Genomic DNA, 27224 nt, shown 5'->3' with positions numbered 1-27224 from the left:
TCAAAAAAGGTGGTAGAGAGAAAACGGGGAATTACAGACCGGTAAGCCTGACATCGGTAGTGGGGAAAATGCTAGAGTCCATTATAAAAGATGTAATAGCAGAGCACTTGGAAAACAGTGACACGACCGGACAAAGTCAACATGGATTTACAAAAGGTAAATCGTGCTTGACTAATCTACTGGAATTTTTTGAGGATGTAACTGGTAAAATAGATAAGGGAGAACCAGTGGATGTGGTGTATTTGGACTTTCAGAAGGCTTTCGATAAGGTCCCGCATAAGAGATTAGCGTGTAAAGTTAAAGCACATGGGATTGGGGGCACGGTATTGACTTGGATAGAGAACTGGTTGGCAAACAAAAAGCAAAGAGTTGGAATAAACGGGTCTTTTTCCGAGTGGCAGGCAGTGACTAGTGGGGTACCGCAGGGATTGGTCCTTGGACCCCAGCTATTCACAATATATATTAATGATCTAGACAAGGGAACTAGATGTAATATCTCCAAGTTTGCAGACACCACAAAGCTGGGTGGGCGTGTGTGCTGTGAGGAGGATGCCGAGAAACTCCAGGATGATTGACAGGTTGGGTGATTGGGCAGAAGCATGGCAGATGCAATATAACGTGGATAAATGCGAGGTTATCCACTTTGGTGTCAAAAACAGGAAGGCAGATTATTATCTGAATGGCAATAGATTGGGAGAAGGGGAAGTGCAACGAGACCTGGGTGACCTTGTGCACCAGTCGCTGAAGGTAAGCATGCAGGTGCAGCAGGTGGTTAAGAAGGCAAATGGTATGTTGGCCTTCGTAGCAAGAGGGTTTGAGTACAGGAACAAGGATGTCTTGCTGCAGTTGTACAGGGACTTGGTGAGACCACATCTTGAGTACTGTGTGCAGTTTTGCTCGCCTTATCTGAGGAAGGATGTTCTTGCCATGGAAGGAGTTCAGCGAAGATTCACCAGGCTGATACCTGGGATGGCAGGAATGACGTACGAGGAGAGATTGGGTCGATTGGGCTTATACTCGCTGGAGTTTAGATGAATGAGAGGGGATCTCATTGAAACTTATAAAATTCTAACAGGACTAGACAGACTAGATGCAGAAAAGATGTTCCCGATGGCAGGGGAGTCCAGAACCAGGGGACACAGTCTAAGGATAAGGGATAAGCCATTTAGGACAGAAATGAGGAGGAATTTCTTCACCCAGAGAGTGGTGAACCTGTGGAATTCTCTACCACAGAAGGCAGTGGAGGCCAATTCATTAAATATATTCAAGAAGGAGTTGGATATATTTCTTAAGGCTAAAGGGATCAAGGGATATGGGGAGAAAGCAGGGACAGGGTACTGAATTTGGATGATCAGCCATGATCGCATTGAATGGCGGAGCAGGCTCGAGGGGCCGAATGGCCTACTCCTGCTCCTATCTTCTATGTTTCTAAACATAGAAACATAGACATAGAGAGAGTGCAGCGTAGGTTTACCAGAATGATACCCGCACTTCAAGGTTTAAGTTATTAGGAAAGATTACACAAATTAGGGTTGTATTCCCTAGAATTTAGAAGCTTAAGGGGTGATCTGATCAAAGTTTTCAAGATATTAAGGGGACAGATTCTCCAACAAGCGAGAGTCTAACCACCACCCCTTGACAGTCAACGGAATTACCATCGCCAAATCCCCCCATCATCAACATCCTGTGGGTCACCACTGACCAGAAACTTATCTGGACCAGCCACATAAATACTGTGGCAACAAGAGCAGGTCAAAGGCTGGGTATTCTGTGGTGAGTGTCTCACCTCCTGACTCCCCAAAGCCTTTCCACCATCTACAAGGCACAAGTCAGGAGTGTGATGGAATACTCTCCACTTGCCTGGATGAGTGCAGCTCCAACAACACAAGAAGCTCGACATCATCCAGGACAAAGCAGCCCGCTTGATTGGCACCCCATCCACCACCTTAAACATTCACTCTCTCCACCACCGGCGTACCGTGGCTGCAGTGTGTACCATCTACAAGATGCACTGCAGCAACTCGCCGAGGCTTCTTCGGCAGCACCTCCCAAAACTGCAACCTCTACCACCTAGAAGGACAAGGGCAGCAGGCGCATGGGAACACCACCACCTCCAAGTCCCCCTCCAAGTCACACGCCATCCTGACTTAAAAATAAAAACACATAAGCCATTTGAGATTCCAATTTTACTGTCTGAAATCACTTAAACTTCATCGTCGCTGGGTCAAAATCCTGGAACTCCCTCCCTAACAGCACTGTGGGAGCACCTTCACCACACGGACTGCAGCGGTTCAAGGCAGTGGCTCACCACCAACTTCTCAAGGGCAATTAGGGATGGGCAATAAATGCTGGCCTTGCCAGTGACGTCCACATCCCATAAAATGAATTTTTTTTTAATTTAAAAAGAGAAACTATTTCTGCCGGTTGGGGATTCTAGGACTCGGTAACATGGTCTAAAAATTAGAGCCAGACCTTTAGAAATTAGGAAATACTTTGACACACAAAGTGTGGTAGAAGTTTGGAACTCTATTCCGCAAATGGCAATTGATGCTACATCAATTGTTAATTTTAAATCTGAGATCGGTAACTTTTTGTTAACCAAAGGTATTAAGGGATATGGGCCAAAGGCGGGCATTTGGAGTTAGGTCGCAGATCAGCCATGAACTCATTGAATGGCAGAACAGGCTCGAGGGGCTGAATGGCCTCCTCCTGTTCCTATCTGTCCATTCAGAACTCCTCGGCTCTTCGTCGGAATAGTGACTGTAGAATTTTTTACATCCACTCAAGAGGACAGACGGGGCCTCAGTTTAACGTCTCATCTGAAAGATGGCACCTCCGGCAGTGCAGCAGTCCCTCAGCACTGGCACTGGGAGTGTCTGCCTAGATTAGGAGCTCAAAACTCTGGAGTGGGACTCAGCCCAAGACCCCGGACTCAGAGGCGAGTGTGCCACCCACTGAGCCACGGCAGACACCAAGGACAAAAAGGCAACACAACTTTCCAGTTCATTCAGTAAAATCCCGAATGAATAAACCAGAAGTAACAAAGGTTTCCCCTGGCCCCTCTATTCGTCCAGTTACCTTGGTTCTCCAACGTCACCTTCCTCCTCCTCTTCCTCGCTCCCGCTGTACTCGTATTCCGTCTCATCTGAGGTAATCAGAATAGGTCAGGTATCACGTTAGGTTGCAAGCAACAACAACTTGCATTTATGTAGTGCCTTTAATGTAGTCAAACATCCCAAGGATTTACAGGAGCGTTGTTAGACAAAATTTGATACCGAGCCACAAAGAGACACATTAGGACCGGAAGAGGTCGGTTTTAAGGAGCGTCTTAAAAGGAGGAAAAAAGAGGCGGAGAGGTTTAGGGAGGGAATTCCAGAGCTTGGGGCTCAGGCAGCTGAAGGCACGGCCACCAATGGTGGAGCGATTAAAATCGGGGATGGGCAAGAGGCCAGAATTGGAGGAGTGCAGAGATCTGAGGGTTGTAGGGCTGGAGGAGGTTGCAGAGATGGACAGGGGGGTGGCGAGGGCCATGGAGGGATTTGAAAACGAGTGAGAGAATTTTAAAATCAGCACGTTGCCAGACCTGGAGCCAATGTAGGTCAGCGAGCACAGGGAGGGATAGGCGAGCGGGACTTGGGATACGGGGCAGCAGAGTTTTGGATGTGCTCTGGTTTATGGAGGGTGGAAGGTGGGAGAGCGTTGGAATAGTCGATACAAGAGGTTAGAGCCATCGAGGGGCACCTGGATTGCTGGTTTGGAGACGCAGTGTTTTCAGGTATTCGTCGCCGACACTCCAGTCATCCCAATCAATCCCCGCACGGAGAAAAAAAAATAATAAGCAGGGTCTCCAGCAGTGGCTGCTCCAAGTCTTGACCCACCTTTCTCACCCCTCTTCTTCTTGGTCCTGTCGATATGGTCCTTGAGCTGGATGCGGACCTGCCTCTCGTTGGGTTGGTCCCTGATGAAGGGATGTTTCAGCAGCTGATCCGTCGCTGGCCTCAGCCCATGATTCTTCACCAAACACCCATCGATGAAGGCCACAAACTTCTTTGACCTGGGGGGTGGGGGGGGGGGGGTGGTGGGAACACGGTTAGGGAGAATGTCAACCAAGAGAAAATCCTGATTGGCAGCAGAGATTCTCGCTGGGATACCCACTATCTCTGCGCCCCGACGCCAGCCATGTTCATCCTTGTAAACTCGCCCACAGGTCTATTACCCTTAGTGGGTGAAGAAGTTCCTCTTCTTCAAATGTCTTAACTCATGTGTCCTGGTGTTTAATGCCTTTACCACAGTCAACAAGTTGCCTGGATTGCTCGTGTCAATTCCCTTCATAATCTTGGAAACTTCAATGACAAATTCTCTTTTCCAAAGAAAACAAACCCAACTTACACGGCGACTACAGCACAGAAACAGGCCATTTGGCCCATCTGGTCCATGTCCCACACGAGCCTCCTCCCACCCCATTTCATCTAATCCCAACTTCATCTAATCCCATCAACACAACCTTCTATTCCTTTCTCCCTCATGTGCTTATCCAGCTTCCCCTTAAATGCTATTCTCCTCAACGACTCCGTGTGTTAGCAAGTTCCATATCCTCACCATTCTCTGGGTAAAGAAGTTTCTCCTGAATTTGCTATTGGATTTATTAGTGACGATCTTATATTTATGGCCCCTAGTTTTGGATGCCCCCACAAGTGGAAACATCTTCTCTACCTCTACCCTATCGAACCCCTTCATAATTTTAAAGACCTCTATCGGGTCACCCCTCAGCCTTCTCTTTTCTAGAGAAAAGAGCCCCCGCCTGTTCAATCTTTCCTGGTAGTTATAACCGCTCACTTCTGGTATCATCCTAGTAAATCTTTTTTGCACCATCTCCAGTGCCTCAATATTCTTTTTATAATATGGAGACCAGATCTGTGCACAGTGCTCCGAGTGCGGTCTAACCGAGGTTCGATACAAGTTTAACATCACTTCTCTGCTTTTCAATTCTATTCCTCGAGAAATGAACCCCAGTGCTTGGTTTGCTTTTTTTTTTTATGGCCTAATTAACCTGCGTCGCTACTTTTAGTGATTTGTGTATCTGTACCCCCAGATCCCGCTGTTCCTCCAATTAGTCCAGAACAAGGGGGCATAACCTTAAAATTAGAGCCAGGCCGTTCAGGGCTGATGTCAGGAAACACTTCTTCACACAAAAGGTGGTGGAAATCTGGCACTCTCTCCTCAAAAAAGGCTGTGGATTCTGGGGATTAATTGGAGCTTTCAAGACTAAGATCGATAGATTTTTTTGTTGGGTTAGGGTATCGAGGGATACGGAGCAAAGGCGGGTAAGTGGAGTTGAGGCGCAGATCAGCCACGCTCTGACAGGATGGAGGAATATTCATCATCATCGTATCTTCACCATCGACATTTCACGAACAGGTCCCACCATCGCCACACAGTCACTGGACGTCCCGCCCGGCAATACTCACCACTTCTTGGACTTTAGTCGAGGCGGTGGGTTTCTCGGGATGAGAAACAGTGCCCTCATCGGATGCATGTCGCACAGGGCTATAGGATAAAGAAAGAGAGTGAGTGAGTGAGTGTGAGTGAGCGAGCGCGAGGAGAGCGAGTGAGCGAGGGAGGAGAGAGCGAGCGAGCGAGCGAGGGGAGGGCGAGCGAGGAGAGGGCGAGCGAGGAGAGGGCGAGCGAGGAGAGGGCGAGCGAACGAACAAGAGGAACTGGGACAATCAGGGAGGAAACAGGCAAGGGGGAAAAAAAAGAAAATAACTGAACGATTCCTAGAGAGAGGAAGAAGCAAAGCAGGGACTTACGCGGCGCTCCTTCTGCCATTTCCATAGCGGTGATTCCCAAAGACCACAAATCGCTCTGTAAACACAAACAGAGGGATCAACAAAAGCTTGCATTTTTATGGTGCCTTTAACGTAGTAAAGCGTCCCAAGGTGCTTCGCAGGAGCGATTATCAAACACCGAACCACATAAGGAGATATTCGGACAGGTAACCAAAAGTTTGGTCAAAGAGGTAGGTTTTAAGGAGCGACTTAAAAGGAGAGAGAGAGAGAGAGAGAGAGAGAGGGAGAGAGAGAGAGAGAGAGGGAGAGGGAGGGAGGTTTAGGGAGGGAATGCCAGAGCTTAGGACCTGATCGTTAGACAATGGAGGGTGTGAGGGGGGGGGGGGGAAGGAGAGGTTTAGACAAAAAAAAATCCTCTACAAAATATTTGGTTGTGCCTGTTCGGACAGATGGGGGGAGGAATAAAGAGACCCCCCGCAGACCACCTGCTAAATGAAGTGAAAGGAAAGAACGTGCATTCCCCGGACGCGTTTCCACCATGTGGTAGAGCTGCTTCTGCCTGATTTGCTATCCAGAGAGTGGAGAGAATGTGGAACTCGCTACCACAGGGAGTGGTTGAGGTGAAGAGTATCGATGCATTTAAGGGGGAAGCTAGATAAGTACACGAGGGAGAAAGGAATAAAAGGATATGCTGACAGGGTGAGATGAAGAGGGGTGGGAGGAGGCTCGTGTGGAGCATAAACACCGGCACGGACCAGTTGGGCCGAATGGCCTGTTTCTGTGCCGTACGTTCTATGGCCCAGAAATTCGGGTCCCAACGCACGAGTACGCACTGGCTACTCGTGCGTCGGCCCAACGAAAGTGCCGGTTTCGTGCATGCACTGCGCATGCATGGGAAACCGGCACTTCCGTTCCCCTGAAAGAAGGGGCGGAGAGGTGGAATGCGTGCGCCGGAGAGGCAGCGCGAGCGCATCGAACTTACGTTATTTTTCCCAGGTTTTTCCGGGAGGGTAAGTCTCCAGCACTTACACTTTTAAAAAGCAGGCGCAAGGCCTGCTTTTAACAAGGTAAGTGGTGAATTAATTAAAATTAAAACATTTTGTCCACAGGTTTATTATTTTTAAATACTTTAAAGAAAGGTAAGTTTATTTTTAGCCCCGTTAGAAAATGTAATTAATTTTTTCAAAAATTTAAATTATTGTTTAAAATAGTTATTTCATGTAATTTATAGTTATTTTAAAAATGTGATGTTTTGCTTAAATGTATTTGAAGTTTTAGTGATGTTTTGGGGCTTATAGTATTTATAGGTTTGACAGCCCTTCCTGTCAAACTTATGAATGAAGCATTCCCTGCTACCATTGGCTCTCCATGGCCCATGTGATCCCAGGGGACGCATCGAACTAACTGCGCCCCTGGGATACGCAAGTACTGTGCGCCGGCAGTTGGAGCAGGCCCAGGATCGGAATCCCACGCGGGCCCACAGCTCAACGGCCGGCGCGCTCGGTAAGTGCAGGTCGGGGGCTTGCACCCGCGGGAAGCCCCCGACCCGAATTTCTGGGCCTATGTAAAACTCTGCAGCTTTTGTTGGGAGGGAGGAGGAACTGAGAAATGTAGATCCAAGTGAACCGTCTTGAATTATTATTTTATTTTTTTTACTCCTGTTCTACCAGCAGTCCAGCTGGTTGCCAATGGCGACATTGGGTGTTTGCGTGTGTTGGAATCGTCGGGCATTGGTTTTGGAAATGAAGTGCGCCCTGTCAGGCCTTCTAGTTTGTCTATTTGGTGTCATCTCCGTGTAGCGGAGAGCGCGGGAACGAGCATGAACACCGGCACAGACCAGGTGGGTCGAATGGCCTGTTTCTGCGCTGTACGCTCTATGTAATGGAATCGATAATGCAAGCACAAGGTCAGAAGTGTACAATGTTTGTACGTGCATTCACATAACTAATGCCAAGTTGACTTCAGACCATACCCAATGGTTGCTTACGGCCAGAATAAAACGCTTCACACATTGGGTTGCTCGGTGACGGTTGATACAGAGGTCGCGAGTTCAAATCCCACCAGGGCAAGTAGTGACGCTAAATTTAAAAAATCCGGTAACTTGTGAGGTTGGCACCAGGAAAGGTGACCATGGGAAAAAAAACACTCAACTGGTTCAGAAATGTCCTTCCGGGAAGGGAAACTGCCGTCCTTACCCGTCCTGGGCCGGCAGCCGTGTTCAGTCTCACGCTACGATCCTTAGTCACCTCAAGCAGCCAAGCAACTCACTCACTTGTGCTACTGATGGAGGCCCACTACCGCCTTCTCGGGTCAAGTACGGATGGGCAATCAATGCCAGCGACGCCCTCATCCCCCGGAGCGAATTAAAAAATAACAGCATGGGAGGCCCAATGCATCCAATCGCAATGGGGAGGGAGGAAAGACTGGGAGTGGGTGTATCTTTTAAATAAACAGTTCAAACAAACACTCACCTTGAAATCATACGTGGCATCTGGATTCTCATCGCAAGCGATCACTTCGGGTGCCATCCAGTACGGTGTGCCGATGAACGTGTTCCTCCTCCCTACTGTACGGTCAAGCTGAGCGCTCACCCCAAAGTCAACTGCGGCAAAGGGAAACGCACAGAGCATTGGCGCACGTCCTTGGCTAACCGGGACATGCCAGGTCACCGCTCGGTCACTCCACTCCTCACAAACATACCCTCTTCTCCTAGGGTTGCCAACCCTCCTGCATTGTCCTGGACTCTCCAGGGATTGAAGATGGATCACCAGGACAGCCCCAGGAGAAAGATTGTAGCAGCAAATTATTTTCTTTCCACACTTTTTTTTATTAGTTATAAATGTGTGGGAGTTGGGAGAGAAAAGGATGTTTGATGGACAGACACGGATCACCCAATCGGATCAGGGAGAGTCTGTGCGCTTTGCGATTGGCCGTGGGAAGGGGGCGGGGTGCCGCGAGGAAGAACGTAGTTGGGCGACCAATGGCGGGAGTGTGGGGGCGGGGTGTCGGAGGTCATGTGATGAAACTTCCAGGAATACATCCAACCAGAGTCGGCAACCCTACCCTCAAAAACTAGCGATGCCATGCTTACGCAGTTCAGAGATGGCAGAGGGGGGAAAAAAGTCAGGATCGGCCTGACCAACACTGCAGAGAGGCGGCGTGGGAGCTGCCCCCTCACTGGCTCGGCTGATTAACCCGCTCCACAGTGTGCTATCAGGATGTACAGACTGGGAATGTCCCAGATCCCAACCCCTGGTCTGTGCAGATCTTACAATAAATCTTGGGAATTCTAGGCTAGGAAAAAGACCGAAAGGCTGGGGAGCAATTGAAATTTTGAAGACTTGAGCTCACTAGACTTTTGTTGGGTAAGGATATCGAGCGATACGGAACCAAGGCGGGCAAATGGGGTTGAGGTACAGATCTGCCATGAACTGATTGAATGGCGGAACAGGCTCAGCTGGGCTGAATGGCCAGAAGTCCGACAACCAGCCATCAACTGCTGCAAACGTTTGCTAGGAGGGGACAGAATTGGACATGGATCCAACAATCAACGGCCAGACTCAGACAGGAGGAATAGCAACATGGGCATGGCGAGAGGGCAACCAGCTCCTGGCAACTGTAGACCGGGAGTTAGCACTTCTGGGAGAGCAGAGGGAGGTTGGAATGATCAAACCCGCACTCACCCAACTTGACTTCAGCATTCTCTGTCAACAGGACATTCTGGCCCTTGATATCGCGGTGAATGACCTTGTGCTGATGAAGGTGAGTCAGGCCCTAGGATCATAAGATACAACAGTCACCGAGTATTCAACAGTAAATTCAGGGTCAGGGCAGGCCCAACAGGCGAAGGTGGGGCGGTGGGGGGGGGGGGCGGGGGGTCAGGGCAGGCCCGACAGGCGAAGGGGGGGGGGTGGGGTCAGGGCAGGCCCGACAGGCGAGGGGGGGGTTAGGGCAGCAGCAGCAACAGCAACTACAACTTGCATTTATATAGCACCTTTAACATAGTAAAACATCCCAAGGCGCTGCACAGGAGCGATTATCAAACAAAAATTGATACTGAGGCACATACGGAGATATTAGGGCAGGTAACCAAGAGCTTGGTCAGAGATAAGATTTGAACCAGCTCATTAAAAGGGAGCGAGAGAGAGAGAGAGAGAGAGAGAGAGGTTGAGGGAGGGAATTCCAGAGCTTAGGACCCAGGCAACTGAAGGCACAGCCGCCAATGGTGGAGAGATGGAAATCGGGGATACACAAGAGGGCAGAATTGCAGAGATCTGAGAGTTGCGGGGCTGGAGGAGGTTACAGTGATAAGGAGGGGTGCGAAGCCGTGGAGGGATTTGAAATCAGGAACCAGAATTTTAAAATCAAGGTGTGGCCGGCCCAATCCCAGTGCCCTTTCACTCTTATAGAATGATACAGCACACAAGGAGGCCATTTGGCCCGTCGAGTCTGCGCCGGCTCTTTCGAAGAGCAAGCCAGTTAGTCCCACTCCCCCGCTCTTTCCCCATAGCCCTGCAATTGTTTCTCCTTCAAGTATTTACCAATTTCCTTTTGAAGGCTACTATTGAATCTGTATCCCCCACCCCATCAGGCAGTGCGTTCCAAATCCTAACCAGTCGTCACGTTAAAAAAAGGTTTTCCTCAAGTCGCCTCTGGTTGTTTTGCCAATCACCTTAAATCAGTGTTTGTAGAAAACTTAGGCAGTCTTGTTGATCCAAGGACATTCGAAAGAGAGTGTGTTAAATCACTTCAAAAATATTCCCAATCTATCAATATTCATCATTGGTATCAATTTGGATTGAATTGGGGGATAGCAAAATACTGCGGATGCTGGAAATCCGAAATAACAACAGAAAATGCTGGAAAAACTCAGCAGGCCAGGCAACATCTGTGGAGAGAAATTAGAGTCGACGTTTCGAGTCAAACCCTTTGTCAAGACTGGAAAGGCACAGGAAATGAAATAGATTAAGAGGCCAGGCTGGGAGAGAACAAAAAAGAGAAGTGAAGAGACATTAAGAGGTATTCAAAACGAGACGAGATGGTGATAGGACTAGTGGAGACAAAAGACGGCTCTGGATTAGGTGTGAAATGCGCTGGCAGAATGGGAGACAGCTGCCATGTGGGAGGGAGAAAAAAGGTTGGTGGGGGGGGAGGGGGGGGGAAAAGGGCCAAAACAAAGGTGTGGATAAAAAAATAAGTGAAAATGTAATAGGGGCCGAGGTTATGATCTGAAATTGTTGAACTCGATAGAGTCCGGAAGGCTGTAAAGTGCCTAATCGGAAGATGAGGTGCTATTCCTCGAGCTTACGCTGAGTTTCCATGGAACAATGCAAGAGACCGAGTACGGTGAGGTCTGAGTGGGAATGACAGGCGACCGAAAGCTCGTGGTCACCCTTACGGGTCATCAGTCCTTTGTTTTGTGCCCTTCCCCCTACCCCCCTTTTTTTTTCTCTCCCACATGGCAACTGTCTCCCATTCTGCCAGCGCATTTCACACCTCATCTAGAGCCTTCTTTTGTCTCCACTAGTCCTATCGCCATCTCGTCTCATTTTGAATGCCTCTTAATGTCTCTTCACTTCTCTTTTGCTCTCTCCCAGCCTGGCCTCTTAATCTATTTCATTTCCTGTGCCTTTCCAGTCTTGACAAAGGGTTTGACTCGAAACGTTGACTATTTTTTCTCCACGGATGTTGCCTGGCCTGCTGAGTTTTTCCAGCATTTTCTGTTGTTATTTCGGATTGAATTGGGTTTCTGCTACCCTTCCATACACAACCCAACAAATGGATGACATTTCCAAGACTTACAATGTTTTGCAGCTAATTCTTTTTAATTCCAGTCTAAGAGTCTTGAAACGGTTTAGGGCTGATGGTTTCTCAGTCCCCTCTTCCCGACCCTGCCCCATTTCTGATATAATTTTTCATTGAAAGATTCCACCCCCCCTCCCTATTTCATTTAGGTTGAACACTCTGCTCCTCAAGGTGAGGGATGCTAGTGCTGAGGAATGGGACTCTTTCCCATTTCAGGCAACCTGTGCCGACATCAAGTGCTCTCAGGTAAGGAATAGCATAATTAGATACTGAGCAAAGCTCCCCAGTACCATGTCTCAACCCCAATCTCACCAAATCCATCACGGCCTGAATGCCATCTGCAAATAAGAGCAGATTTAGGACAGGCTGTGTGTTGTGGGGCCCTTGACCATTAAGTTTGCCTCAGCTTATCTGCTGCTGAAGCCCTCATCCATGCCTCTGTTACCTCTGGACTTGACTATTCCAACGCACTCCTGGCCGGCCTCCCACGTTCCGCCCTACGTAAACTTGAAGCCACCCAAAACTCAGCTGCCCGTGTCCTAACTCGCACCAAGTCATAGAGTCATAGAGTCATAGAGTAATACAGCACGGATAGAGGCCCTTCGGCCCATCGTGTCCGCGCCGGCCATCAAGCCCTGTCTAATCTAATCCCATATTCCAGCATTTGGTCCGTAGCCTTGTATGCTATGGCATTTCAAGTGCTCATCCAAATGCTTCTTAAATGTTGTGAGGGTTCCTGCCTCCACAACCCTTTCAGGCAGTGAGTTCCAGACTCCAACCACCCTCTGGGTGAAAAAGTTCTTTCTCAAATCCCCTCTAAACCTCCCGCCCTTTACCTTGAATCTATGCCCCCTAGTTATTGACCCCTCTACTAAGGGAAAAAGCTCCTCAGCATCCATCCTATCTATGCCCCTCATAATTTTGTACACCTCAATCATGTCCCCCCTCAGCCTCCTCTGCTCCAAGGAAAACAAACCCAATCTGCCCAGTCTCTCTTCATAGCTGAAGCGCTCCAGCCCTGGTAACATCCTGGTGAACCTCCTCTGCACCCTCTCCAACGCGATCACATCCTTCCTGTAGTGTGGCGACCAGAACTGCACACAGTATTCCAGCTGTGGCCTAACCAGTGTTTTATACAGCTCCATCATAACCTCCTTGCTCTTATATTCAATGCCTCGGCTAATGAAGGCAAGTATCCCATATGCCTTTTTTACCACCTTATCCACCTGTTCCGCCGCCTTCAGGGATCTGTGTACTTGCACACCCAGATCCCTCTGACCCTCCGTCTTGCCTAGGGTCTTTCCATTCATTGTGTATTCCCTTGCCTTGTTAGTCCCCCCAAAGTGCATCACCTCGCACTTTTCCGGGTTAAATTCCATTTGCCACTGTTCCGCCCATCTGACCAACCCATCTATATCGTCCTGCAGACTGAGGCTACCCTCCTCGCTATTTACCACCCTACCAATTTTTGTATCATCCGCGAACTTACTGATCATACCCTTTACATTCATATCCAAGTCATTAATGTAGACCACAAACAGCAAGGGACCCAGCACCGATCCCTGTGGTGCCCCACTGGCCACAGGCTTCCAGTCACAAAAACAACCTTCGACCATCACCCTCTGCCTTCTGCCACTAAGCCAGTTTTGTATCCAATGTGCCAAGGCACCCTGGATTCCATGGGCTCTTACCTTCTTGACCAGTCTCCTGTGTGGGACTTTAATCGAAGGCCTTACTGAAATCCATGTATACCACATCCACTGCGTTACCCTCATCCACACACCTAGTCACCCCCTCAAAAAATTCAATCAAATTAGTCAGACATGATCTTCCCTTGACAAAGCCATGTTGACTATCCCTGATTAATCCTTGCCTCTCCAAGTGGAGACAAATTTTGTCCCGTTCACCCATCACCCCCTGTGCTCGCTGACCTACAGTGGCTCCCGGTTAAGCAACGCTTCGATTTTAAAATTCTCATCCTTGTTTTCAAATCCCTCCATGTCCTCACCCCTCCCCATCTCCAATCTCCTCCAGCCACACAACCCTCCAAGATCTCTGCGCTCCTCTAATTCTGGCCTCTTGAGGATTCCTGATTTTAATCGCTCCACCATTGGCGGCTGTGCCTTCAGCTGCCTTGGCCCCAAGCTCTGGAATTCCCTCCCTAAACCTCTCCGCCTTTCTAGCTCTCTCTCCTCCTTTAAGACGTTCCTTAAAACCTACCTTTTCGACCAAGCTTTTGGCCATCTGCCCTAATATCTCCTTGTGGTTCGGTGTCAAATTTTGTTTTATAACGCTCCTGTGAAGCACCTTGAGATGTTTTACTATGTTAAAAGCATTATATAAATAGAAGTTGTCATTATGTTGACCCTTGTATCCATCAGATGCCCAGGAGCTTATTGCATTAAGTGCAAAACCATGGCCAAAGGGAGCTCAACATGAGGTCATGCACTGCAGAGCCAAGAAAGACAGGTCGGAATTTTTTCTTAATGGTGAGAAACTCGGAGGAGGAAAGGGATTTAGGGGGTCCATGTACACAAATCACTAAAGGTTAGTGGACAGGTGCAAAAAATAATCAAAAAGGCTAATGGAATGTTGGGCTTTATTTCAGGGGGTTGGGATACAAAGGGGAGGAAGGGATGCCCCAGTTGTGGAGAGCCTTGGTCAGACCCCATCTGGAGAACTGGGTTCCTCAGGAAGGATATCTCGGCCTTGGGGGAGCAGCGCAGATTCACCAGAGTGATACCAGGGCTAAAAGGGTTGAATTATGAGGACAGGTCGCCTAGACTAGGTTGAGAGATTAGCTAATCAAGGTGTTTAAAATAATAAAGGGATTTGATTGGGTCGATAGAGAAACTATTTCCTCTAGTGGGGAACCCAGAACGAAGAGGTATTAATCTTAAAATTAGAGCCAGGCCGCTCAGGGGTGATGTCAGGAAGCACTTCTTCGCACAAAGGGGAGTGGAAATCTGGAACTCTCCCCGCCAAAAATCTGGGGGGTCAATTGAAATTTTTAAGATGGAGACCGACAGATTTTTATTGGGTACGGGTATCAGGGGATATGGAGCAGAGGCGGACAAGTGGAGTTGAGGTACAGATCAGCCATGATCTAAATGAATGGCGGAACAGGTTCGAGGGGCTGAGTGGCCTCCTCCTGTGCCTAATGCTCCCAAGTGCACGGTCACTCTATCGATTGTCAGATCTAGGCGGAAGGCCCTACACTAGGAGACTTCCATCCCACTGAACGGGGCAGGATTGGAACACTGATCTGGGAGGCGCAAACAAATCTTGTGTACCCGCAAAATCTCCCTGCAGATGTAGGCGATCCAGTCTTCCTTCAACGTGTTGCCCTTGGTGTTCTTGATCAAATCGGTGACTGACCCAGCACCACAGAACTCCATCACCAGCTGCAAAGGACAAGCACAACATGACGGTAACCAAGCAACACAGCAGCTCAAGATACAACGATTAGATTTTACAGAAGGATCTACAAAAAGGATCTGCGCAAAATTTCTCTGTACCAAAAACACACAAAGGTCACTCTGTATCGTACGATTAGAATCATACAGCACAGGAGGCGGCCATGCGGCCCATCGTGCCTGTGCCGGCTCTTTGAAAGAGCTCTCCAATTAATCTCACTCCCCCTGCCCTTTCCCCACAGCCCTGCAAATTTTCCCTCTTAAAATCCAATTCCCTTTTGAAAGTTACTATTGAATCTGCTTCCACCGCCCTCAGGCAGCACATTCCAGATCACAACAACTCGCTGCGTAAAAAAAATTCTCATCTCCCCCCTGGTTCGATTGCCAGTTATTTTAAATTTGTGTCCTCTGGTTACCGACCCTCCTGCCACTGGAAAGAGTTTCTGGAAAGACTTCTTTCTTGTGTCTCTGGTGGGAGTTGGAGGACATTCTTCAACCTGAAGAGATTCTTTCCCGATATAATGCACACTTCAGTGACTGGCGCGGCTATGACTGGGATGGTGCCATTTACGGGTGGCATTAACCAGGTGGCAACTATCCCAAGCTTCCTGTGCCGGCCATCTGGAAACTTACAGCTGATTTATTTCCCTCCAGCAGCAACTAACAAAGTACAAGGTTAACACACAAAAACTGGGGGCGGCAGGCCAGGAGCTGAAAGAGTAATGAGAGAAAGAGAGAGCGCGAGGGGGAGAGAGAGAGACAGGGCGGCAGACAGAGCGAGGAAGAAAGATGAGGGTTAGACATACACCCACTCAATGAGGACAGAGAGAGAAGTTCAACTGCATTTTTCGTATAAACAGACATAAATAGGAAACGCTTTCAGAGATTCGGAATGGAATTTACTTTGGCTCGCCCCCTCCCTCCCCCTCAATTCCAGAGCAACTGGACCACATTGAAGAGCATCACCGTGAGATGCCACTGTGGTTAAAAATGACGCATTGCCAGCTCTCAATACCCAAACATCATCTTCCATGACGACGCAGTCCCTTTAATTCAGCGAGCCACATTTCTGAATTTCTGTTCTCTCAATATTGCAACCTTGCACTTCTAGCATGCATTATTCAGCCTTCTAATTCCTAGACATCTCCCACTTGTGCTGTTTAATTCTCCCCCACACATGTACTTTTCCCCCTCGTTTGCCTGACCTCCTCCCCCACAAGGGCCAGTACAAGCATCACATTTTCTGGTTAATTAATCCGCTCGGCTAGTTCTGGATCCCAAGCTGTGAACACATACAGTCTGATTGCTCCTCACCCCTCGTTGTTTCTTCTCTATCTGGTTTCCCAACAATGGAAATGAAAAGCTTAGCATTTCAGAATGGGTTAGACATCAAAATCAACACGATTTCACTGTTACCTCTTTCCTTCACAAAACTTGCCTCATTGACCAAGCTTTTGGTCACGTGTCCCAATAGCTCCTTATGCGGGTCGGTGTCAAACTTTGTTTGATAATCGCCCTCGTGAAGCGCCTTGGGACGTTTTACTACATTAAAAGGCTCTATATAAATACAAATTGTTGTTATGAAGCGAAGCCTAACCAAAATGCGTTTAAAAAGGTGGCTTTTATTGACTCAAGCTCTCATTAAAAACATTAGGAGCAGGGGCAGGCCATTCGGCCCCTCAGCCTGCTCCACCATTTAATGAGATCATTGCTGATCCGATTTTGGCCTCAACTCCACTTTCCTGCCCGCTCCCCATAACCCTCGACTCCCCTGTTGCTCAAAAAGATGTCTATCTCCGCCTTGAATATATTCAATGACTCAGCTTCCACAGCTCTCTGCAGTAAGAATTCCAAAGATTCACGACCCTCTGAGAAGAAATCATTCCTCCTCATCTCCATCTTACATGGGCGACCCCTTATTCGGAGACTATGCCCCCTAGTTCTAGATACCCCCACGAGGGGAAACATCCTCTCAGCATCCACCCTGTCAATCCCCCTCAGAATCTTATATGTTTCAATAAGATCACCTCTTATTCTTCTAAACGCCAATGAGTATAGGCCCAACCTGCTCAACCTTTCCATCCCAGGAATCAAACTAGTGAACTTTCTCTGAACTGCCTCCAATGCAAGTATATCCCTCCTTAAATAAGGAGACCAGAACTGTACGCAGTACTCCAGGTGTGGTCTCACCAGCGCCCTGTACAGTTGTTGCAAGACTTCCCTACTTTTATACTCCCTCCCCCTTGAAATAAAGGCCAACATTCCATTTGCCTTCCTAATTACTTGTTGCACCTGCATGTTAAGTTTGTGTTTCATGTACGAGGACACCCAAATCTCTCTGTATCGCCGCATTCTGTAGTCTTTCTCCATTTAAATAATATTTTTCTTTTCTATTCTTCCTACCAAAGTGGATAACTTCACACTTTCCCACATTATGCTCCATCTGCCAAATTCTTGCCCACTCATTTAACCTATTATATCCCTTTGCAGACTCTATGGCCTCCTCACAACTTGTTTTCCCACCTATGTTTGTATCATCCGCAAATTTGGCTACAATACACTCGCTTCCTTCATCCAAGTCATTAATATAGATTGAAAATAGTTGAGGCCCCAGCACTGATCCCTGTGGCACCCCACTAGTTACAGTTTGCCATCCTGAAAATGCCCCATTTATCCCGACTGTCTGTTTTCTGTTAGTTAGCCAATTCTCTATGCAATATATTACCCCCAAAACCATGAGCTCTTATCTTATGCAGTAACCTTTTATGGGGCACCTTGTTGAATGCCTTTTGGAAATCCAAATACACGATATCAACTGGTTCCCCTTTATCCACCCTGCTCGTTACCTCCTCAAAGAACTCTAATAGATTTGTCAAACACGATTTCCCTTTCATAAAACCATGCTGACTCTGTGTGATTGTATTATGATTTTCTAAATGTCCTGCTACTACTTCCTTAATAATGGACTCCAGCATTTTGCCAATGACAGATGTTAGAAAGCAGGAAACTATAGGCCAGTTAGCCTGTCTCCCTCCCTTGGATACCTCCGCTCCCTAAAACGGCTCCACGTACATTGTGTGTAGCAACTTGCGCGGACGCAACAGGACCAAGTCTCAACTTGCAATAAAATAAGCATCAGTTTACCCATAGCTGGTCATCGACACCTGGTGGGTTCTTTTTAATAAAGGCTCCATAATAGGTGGCTATGTTCCGATGGTGCGAATACTTCTTGAGCATATTAATTTCCTGCTTGATCTCCTCCTCTTCATCCTGTGAAAAGAAACGGACATCTTAGAATGGAGTTGGGTATTTCAAGAACCAGGTGGATTATGCTGCTCTCTCGCCTGCAACTGGATAACTCAATGGAAACATTTTCACAAATCTTAAAAGGTGGCAGGACAGGTTAACAAAGCACATGGGATCCAGGGCTTTATAAAGTAGAGGCATGCAGAGCACAAAAATCTAGGCCTGACACTCCCAGTGCCAGTACTGAGGGAGTGCTGCACTGTCGGAGGTGCCGTCTTTGGGATGAGACGCTAAACCGAGGCCCCCGTCTGCTCTCTCAGGTGGACGTAAAAGATCCCATGGCTTTAGGAAGGATGTGAAGGCTTTGGAGAGGGTGCAGAAGAGATTTACTAGAGTGGTTCCAGGGATGGGGGATTAGAGTTACGTGGATAGACTGGAGAAGCTGGGGTTGTTCTCCTTAGAGCAGAGAAGACCAAGAGGAGATTTGATAGAGGTGTTCAAAATCATGAATGGCTTATATAGATAGTAAATAAAGAGAAACGGTTTCCAGTGGCTGAAGGGTCGGTAACCAGAGGACACAGATTTAAGGTGATTGGCAAAAGAACCCGAGGCGACGTGAGGAAAAACTCTTTTACGCAGCGAGTGGTTAGGATTTGGAATGCACTGCCTGATAGGGTGGTGGAGGCAGACTCAATCATGGCTTTCAAAAGGGAATTGGATAAATACCTGAAGGAGAAAAAAATTGCCAGGATATGGGGAGAGAGCGGGACTGACTGGATTGCTCTTCGAAAGAGCCGGCACAGACTCGATGGGCCGAATGGCCTCTTTCTGTGCTGTACTACTCTATGCTGCGGTTCGGTACCAGATGGTTTCAAAATGGTTAAGTGCGAATGCCTCGATCGCATGTGTAAGAGAGCTTATGAAACTTATGAAGGTGTTGCAGCATAAAACCTATTTCCTTCCTTCAAACAACCAGACTTCCTGCTCCTTCTCCCTCACCTAGACTCGGCTTCCTGTTGAAGTCTCACATTTTCCCTTCACCCTCTAATTTCTGACGGTGATAAGAATGCATTTCCACTTCGAGAATCAGAGGCATGCGATTACTTGGCAAAAGAGCCAGAGGGGAGAGGAGGAGAATTGTTTTTTCCCCCCACGCAGCGAGTTGTTGTGATCTGGAACGCGCTGCCCGAGAGGGCGGTGGAAGCAGATTCAATAGTAACTTGAAATGGAGAAATCTGCAGGGCTATGGGGGAAAGAGCAGGGGAGTGTGGGGGACTAATTGGATAACTCTGTCAAAGAGCCGGCACAGGCACGATGGGCTGAGTGGCCTCCTCCTGTGCTGTAAGATTCTATGATTCTATCATCTGTGTAATGAAAGAAGCTTTAGTAGAACAAAACCACCTCCAGAAGGATCTCGATCACAGAACCACAAAGTGCTTGAAAACAATGACAGGTCTCGGCCTACTCAGTAATTTAGGAGGCGCAGCAAGTTGTGCAGATGGGAGCAGGAAGTTACAACGGGATATTGACAGATTAAGTGCGTGGGCAAAACTGTGGGAGATGTTGGGAAGTGTGAGGTCATCCACTTTGTATCGAGAAAGACAAAGCGGAACATTTTCTTAATGGCGAGATGCTAGGAACTGTAGAGGATCTAAAGGGAATTAGGTGCCAATGTACACAAATCTCTAAAAGCTGGTGGACGGGTACAAAAACAGAGTGCCTGTGCACTCGAATCCGGTCGTGCATGCGCAGTGCGATAGAATGTGGAAGCTGGACGTGGGACTAAACCACATTGGCGAGCCAGGAGCTGCTGTCATTGCCGATCGAGCCGGAGCCTTTGGGTTATCTTTCGAAAGTCAATGACTAAAGGAGCCTCCAGGAGTTTGGCCTAGAATATCGCTGTTATTATCTACATGAACAATTTTGTGGCCTTGAGAGAGAGAGAGAGAGAGAGAGGGAGGGAGAGGGGGAGAGGGAGAGGGAGGGGGGGTATCGGAGGGAGGAGAGAGGGGGAAGGGGGAGAAAGAGAGAGGGAATCTGAGGGGGAGAGGGGGAATTTGAGGGAGGCAAGAGGGAGGGGGGAGGTCAGAACTCTGGAGGGGGGGGTGGTAAAGAGCACGGAGAGCACAGTGGGGATGGGGGAAGAACGTGATCCAAGTCTAAGGGGGGGGGTTGATGAGAGCGAGAATGTGATCCAGATCGGAAGACGGATCATGTTCTTCCAACCCCACCCCGTTTACACCCGCACCACGTTCTCGTTCTCCTCCCCCTAGACCTGGCCGATTTCTTGGAAAGCTGTCACTATTCACTTCATACCCAATAAACCTGTTAACAATCCGCGACCCGCGCACAATGCCGCATCTATTGCGGGGGGGGGGGGGGGTGGTGGGGGGAGGAGGAGGTCAGGAACCTGGTTGGGGGAAGGAACTTGGGAAAGGGAAGAAAAAAAAGGTCAAGAACTTGGATGGTGGGGGCAGGAACTTGTTTGGGGGGTTGGCAGAAGGTCTTAACCCGCGAGGGTGAGCCCCGTCTGTTCCAAGTGAGCTCTGTTCTGTCTGGAGTAGGCAGAGTGGCGGAATTACACTTTGCAAAGCAATTGATTATGTAGGCAGGGTGGGTCTAATTACACATTCCAGAGAAACTGCTGGGTGTGTCCTGTCCTCCAAGGGGACCAATCAGCAATCAGGTCTCGTCATCCAAGGAGACCAATCAGAACTTTGGTGTTGTAAATAGACGTCTGTACAAAAAGGCTAATGGAATGTTGGCCTTTCAATTGTAGAGCTCTGGTCAGACCCCATCTGGAGTGACTGAGTTCAGTTCTGGGCCCCGCACCTCAGGAAGGATATCTTGGCCTTGGAGGGGGCGCAGCGCAGATTCACCAGAATGATACTGAGGCTAAAAGGGTTAAATTATGAGGGAATGTTGCACAGACTAAGTTTGTATTCACTTGAGTTTAGAGGTTGAGGGATGGTCGAATCGAGGTGTTTAAAATGATAAAGGGATTCGATAGGGGAGAGAGCGCGAGAGAGAGAGCGCGAGAGAGAGAGAGAGCGCGAGAGAGAGAGAGAGATAGAGAGAGAGCGCGAGAGAGAGAGAGCGCGACAGCGAGCGAGCGAGAGCCAGTTTCCTCTGGTGGGTGGTTGGGGCGGGGGCAAGAAGTATAATCTTAAAATTAGGAGCACTGAAGGCTGTGGATGCTGGGGGTCATTTGGAGCTTTGAAGACCGAGATCGATAGATTTTGTTAGACTAGGGCACCAAGGGATTATGGAGTGGAGGTTCAGATCAGCCATGATCTAAGTGAACGGCGCAACAGCCTCGAGGGGCTGAATGGCCTCCTCCTATTCCTATGTACGGCTTCGCAAAGGAGCTAACCGGAGCAGGTCGACGGGTCCGGACCTCAACACTGTGCCGAGTTCAGCTGATCGGAGCAACAAGGATGCTGCAGTTTGCGCACGTGTTCTTGGGTTATGGAAAGTTGGGAGTGGGCGCGGGAAAGGAGCCCGTCGTTCCTGTTCCCCACGACGATCCAGCGCTCGCTGCTGGAAGGTGCACGTGCAGGGAGCGGACAGGAGAGGTCTCGACTGTGCTGTCCCACCACAGGCGCATCGTCCGCCCGTGGTCAATTGTCTCCGCGCCCAAGCGAGGAACGGCCACTAGCGTTGGGACAGAGGAGGTCTGCAAGCAGCTATGGAACCGTACCCCCAGGTCAGGTCATTAAAAAGGGGGAAAAGAAATTGGGAATGGGAGTGGGGGGAGTGGGTGGGTGGTGATAAAGATAAGTGCAGATGTTTGCTGGTGTTTCTCTGCTTGTACAATTTTCCATCCCTGACCCAGGACCTACGTTTTAATGATCAGCTTGTTTAATATTCTCATTTGCGTCCTTCAGTGAATTGATGCCTTTCACCATCTGTGGCTGCAGACTGCCAGTGTTCAACAGAGCCAAGGCTAGTTAGACAATTACAGCTCAATCACTTTTCAGAGGTCAGATGGTCAATGGAAACTTTTGGTCCTTAACTCTCAGCATCTCCAGTAGCTCTTTTGTTTCCAATTTCTTTCACTCTCCTCACGTCCCTTTTAACCCTTGTTCAGGGTGGTGTTTGAATCCACTGCGTAACAAAGACCACCTATTTCCACCTCCGTAACATCGCCCATCTCCGCCTGTGCCTCAGCTCATCCGCTGCTGAAACCCTCATCCGCGCCTTTGTTACCTCTAGACTCGACTATTCCAACGCACTCCTGGCTGGCCTCCCACATTCCACCCTCCCTAAACTGGAGGTCATCCAAAACTCGGCTGCCCATGTCCTAACTTGCACCAAGTCCCGTTCGCCCATCACCCCCTGTGCTCGCTGACCTACATTGGCTCCCAGTTGAGCAGCGCCTCGATTTCAAAATTCTCATCTTTGTTTTCAAATCCCTCCTTGGCCTCGCCCCTCCCTATCTCTGTAATCTCCTCCAGCCCCACAGTCCCACCACCCCCACCCCCACCGAGATATCTGCGCTCCTCTAATTCTGCCCTCTTGAGCATCCCTGATTATAATCGCGCAACATTTGGCGGCCGTGCCTTCTGTTGCCTGGGCCCTAAGCTCTGGAATTCCCTGCCTAAACGTCTCCGCCTCGCTACCTCTCTTTCCTCCTTTAAGACGCTCCTTAAAACCTACCTCTTTGACCAAGCTTTTGGTCACCTGCCCTAAATTATCCTTATGTGACTCGGTGTCAAATTTTTTTGTCCTAAAATACTCCTGTGCAGTGCCTTGGGACGTTTTACTACGTTAAAGGCGCTATATAAATACAAGTTGTTGTTGTTGTTATCCAGTAACACACGTCCTTCAGAGTGAACGCAGATCATTACCTGGGTGTTAGCCGACGCTCAGTGGGTAGCACTCTCACCTCTGACTCAAGAGTTCGTGGGTTCCAGTCTCACTCCAGAGACTTGAGTCCATGATCCAGGCCAACATTCCCAGTGCAGTACTGAGAGCGCGCCGCGCTGTCGGAGGGGCAGTACTGAGGGAGCGCCGCGCTGTCGGAGGGAGCAGTACTGAGGGAGCGCCGCGCTGTCGGAGGGAGCAGTACTGAGGGAGCGCCGCGCTGTCGGAGGGAGCAGTACTGAGGGAGCGCCGCGCTGTCGGAGGGAGCAGTACTGAGGGAGCGCCGCGCTGTCGGAGGGAGCAGTACTGAGGGAGCGCCGCGCTGTCGGAGGGAGCAGTACTGAGGGAGCGCCGCGCTGTCGGAGGGAGCAGTACTGAGGGAGCGCCGCGCTGTCGGAGGGAGCAGTACTGAGGGAGCGCCGCGCTGTCGGAGGGAGCAGTACTGAGGGAGCGCCGCGCTGTCGGAGGGAGCAGTACTGAGGGAGCGCCGCGCTGTCGGAGGGAGCAGTACTGAGGGAGCGCCGCGCTGTCGGAGGGAGCAGTACTGAGGGAGCGCCGCGCTGTCGGAGGGAGCAGTACTGAGGGAGCGCCGCGCTGTCGGAGGGAGCAGTACTGAGGGAGCGCCGCGCTGTCGGAGGGAGCAGTACTGAGGGAGCGCCGCGCTGTCGGAGGGAGCAGTACTGAGGGAGCGCCGCGCTGTCGGAGGGAGCAGTACTGAGGGGGCGCCGCGCTGTCGGAGGGAGCAGTACTGAGGGAGCGCCGCGCTGTCGGAGGGAGCAGTACTGAGGGAGCGCCGCGCTGTCGGAGGGAGCAGTACTGAGGGAGCGCCGCGCTGTCGGAGGGAGCAGTACTGAGGGAGCGCCGCGCTGTCGGAGGGAGCAGTACTGAGGGAGCGCCGCGCTGTCGGAGGGAGCAGTACTGAGGGAGCGCCGCGCTGTCGGAGGGAGCAGTACTGAGGGAGCGCCGCGCTGTCGGAGGGAGCAGTACTGAGGGAGCGCCGCGCTGTCGGAGGGAGCAGTACTGAGGGAGCGCCGCGCTGTCGGAGGGAGCAGTACTGAGGGGGCGCCGCGCTGTCGAAGGGAGCAGTACTGAGGGAGCGCCGCGCTGTCGAAGGGAGCAGTACTGAGGGAGCGCCGCGCTGTCGAAGGGAGCAGTACTGAGGGAGCGCCGCGCTGTCGAAGGGAGCAGTACTGAGGGAGCGCCGCGCTGTCGAAGGGAGCAGTACTGAGGGAGCGCCGCGCTGTCGAAGGGAGCAGTACTGAGGGAGCGCCGCGCTGTCGAAGGGAGCAGTACTGAGGGAGCGCCGCACTGTCGAAGGGAGCAGTACTGAGGGAGCGCCGCACTGTCGAAGGGAGCAGTACTAAGGGAGCGCCGCGCTGTCGAAGGGAGCAGTACTGAGGGAGCGCCGCGCTGTCGAAGGGAGCAGTACTGAGGGAGCGCCGCGCTGTCGAAGGGAGCAGTACTGAGGGAGCGCCGCGCTGTCGAAGGGAGCAGTACTGAGGGAGCGCCGCGCTGTCGAAGGGAGCAGTACTGAGGGAGCGCCGCGCTGTCGAAGGGAGCAGTACTGAGGGAGCGCCGCGCTGTCGAAGGGAGCAGTACTGAGGGAGCGCCGCGCTGTCGGAGGGGCAGTACTGAGGGAGCGCCGCGCTGTCGAAGGGAGCAGTACTGAGGGAGCACCGCACTGTCGAAGGGAGCAGCACTGAGGGAGCGCCGCGCTGTCGAAGGGAGCAGCACTGAGGGAGCGCCGCGCTGTCGAAGGGAGCAGCACTGAGGGAGCGCCGCACTGTCGAAGGGAGCAGTACTGAGGGAATGCTGCAATGTCGGAGGGGTCGTTTTCGGATGAGACGTCAAACCGAGGCCCCATCTGCCCCCTCAGGTGGACGTAAAAGATCTCAGCACTATTTCGGGCGGGGGGCGGGCGGGGTCGGGGGAGTTCTCCCCGGTGTCCTGGGGCCGATATATATCGCCCAACCAACATCACTAAAAACAGATGATCTGCTCATTTATCCTATTGCTGTTTGTGGGAGCTTGCTGTGCGCAAATTGACTTCCACGTTTCCTACATTACAACAGTGACTATGCTTCAAAAAGTGCTTCATTGGATGTGAGGCGCTTTGGGACGTCCCGAGGTTGTGAAAGGCGCTATAGAAATGCAAGGCTTTCTCTCTCTCTACTTTTTCCTCTGCAAAGATGATTTTTGTTGAAAGGTTGTCATCGCCCCAATAAACTCAACCAACTTTGGGGCTCCTTCCATAACGTCGAGGTATGTGAGCCATGATCGGACTGACAATCGAGGGGGTCGACTCCTCTTTCAGTTCAATGTTATTTTTAAAAGAAGTGAATGAACAAAGGGGGCTGAGAGATTAAATAATTACAGAATCTCACTGGAGTCGATGTTGCCAGTGATGTCAAAGCAAGGCCCATCATTAAGGCCTCAGACGGAGCAGTGTTGAGCTGTAGGGGGATGACAGGACCATAATCTACGCTCAGAAATTTCGCTGCTTTGGAACAATAATGCTTCCGTCATGTGTCGCTGGATTTCTAAAGATGGCTGCAGGGAGGAGTAGCTGTTCAAAGGAGAATGCTTCGCCTCCTGCGGTCTGACAGGGGCAAAGCGAGGTGAGGACAGAAAGCACACACTTGATCTACCCCACAAAGCACAAAGCCAGCTCCAGCTCTCCGACTCAGGTAATGCAAGTGAGCTGATGAGTAACGCGTGACGCAGTCGACCGTACCTTCTACCTCACTGCCCTGAGGCAGCATCCCATGGCTGGGGGTGGGGGGGGGGGGGGCGGGGAGGGAAAGAGAGGCGTGGGGGGTAAAGGCACCAACTACAGGAAGAGAAAAAAAGTTTTCCCCCATCTTTTCACCGTGGGAGTAACGTAGCCCTACAACCCTCCGCGGTCTCTGTGCTCCAGTACTGTATCCCAGTGTTAATGACAGACTTGTACCCACCAGTACTGTACCCCAGTGTTATACAGTGACAGACTTGTACCCACCAGTACTGTACCCCAGTGTTATACAGTGACAGACCTGTACCCACCAGTACTGTACCCCAGTATTATAGTGACAGACCTGTATCCACCAGTACTGTACCCCAGTTTTATACACCAGTATTGTATTCCATCCAACTCCTTACTCTTTGTACCCTTCCCTCACCCCCACATTCAATCCGTCACTCATCACCCTTATCCCCACCCAGGTAATGCAGACACTCTCCTTGCTCACCTGCCCAAAGAGACACTCAAAGAGCTTCTACCCTCCTCTTCATTGCTATCCATCACCCCCCCACAACCGGCCCCGCCATCCCACTGCTACTGATGGACCACACTGAGCCAGCCCATTTCCCGCCCCACTCAACGGCGTTCTTTGCGCTACTGGAACTCGCCCCCACCCCCGCCCCCCCCCCACCCCCGCAAATCCAAGTGGGAAGTCCCACCTGTTGGAATCCCTTCCATTAGCACTCGGAGCGGGACAGAGGCCTGGCCCGTTCCATCCACGGCAGGACTCTGGGTGGAAGGGGACCGAGAGGAGAGGGGCACCTGGTCTGGCCAATGCTGGGTTATAAAAATCATCAAAACGCCAACATGGCGCCCACGATATTGACGGTCGCCTTGAACCGCTGACGGTTAGCGTGTCCGACAACGGTTTGTCCCGTGAGCAATCGAAGGAGTCCTGGGCATGTCGAGAAGCTACTGCATGCATTACTCTCTAATACCACGTTCAGTAGATCCACACCCGAGGCAGCCCAGCCTGACTGAAGCGAGATACGTTACCCCAGTGACGTCCATAACCTTGATGGCAGCGAGCTGTCCCGTCTTGACATGTCGTCCCTGCAGAGAAAGAAATGACAGCAGTGTTAGAGAAGTCAAACCTGCACCGGGCTCTCTTGCTATAGGTGTCATGGTCAGAGACCTGGGAAAGTAAACCCACCCCCCCCACCGCCCTGACTCCAGCCTGCAGGGGGTATGGTCAGCCGTGGCTTAGTGGGTAGCACGCTCACCTTCCAGTCAGAAGGTCGTGAGTTGAAGTCCCACTCCAGAGACTTGGGCCCATAATCGAGGCTGACACTCCCAGTGCAGTACTGAGGGAGTGCCGCACTG

At 50.4% G+C, this 27224-nt stretch overlaps 1 protein-coding gene across 8 annotated transcripts in view; it reads right to left on the bottom strand.

Annotated features, from left to right (window-relative positions):
• Nucleotides 1–27224, bottom strand: part of LOC147115454 (TRAF2 and NCK-interacting protein kinase-like) — a 218749-nt gene that overhangs the window by 87657 nt on the left and 103868 nt on the right. For all 8 annotated transcript variants that reach the window (XM_085989725.1, XM_085989722.1, XM_085989718.1 and 5 more), the window contains exons 3-11: nucleotides 26898–26954; nucleotides 18155–18280; nucleotides 14888–14998; nucleotides 9473–9563; nucleotides 8261–8391; nucleotides 5811–5865; nucleotides 5469–5547; nucleotides 3879–4054; nucleotides 3079–3145 (exon numbers count right to left, since the gene is read on the bottom strand). In XM_085989725.1, the coding sequence (XP_085845851.1) occupies nucleotides 3079–3145; nucleotides 3879–4054; nucleotides 5469–5547; nucleotides 5811–5865; nucleotides 8261–8391; nucleotides 9473–9563; nucleotides 14888–14998; nucleotides 18155–18280; nucleotides 26898–26954 (893 nt within the window). The remainder of the gene's footprint in view (nucleotides 1–3078; nucleotides 3146–3878; nucleotides 4055–5468; nucleotides 5548–5810; nucleotides 5866–8260; nucleotides 8392–9472; nucleotides 9564–14887; nucleotides 14999–18154; nucleotides 18281–26897; nucleotides 26955–27224) is intronic.

This window comes from Somniosus microcephalus, chromosome 6 (genome assembly GCF_052327205.1).
Source record: "Somniosus microcephalus isolate GS21.2 chromosome 6, FLI_Smic_1.0, whole genome shotgun sequence".
NCBI classification, from domain to species: Eukaryota; Metazoa; Chordata; class Chondrichthyes; order Squaliformes; family Somniosidae; genus Somniosus; species Somniosus microcephalus.
Note: the sequence above shows the minus strand (reverse complement) of the source record. Positions and strands in the feature narration are given on the sequence as shown.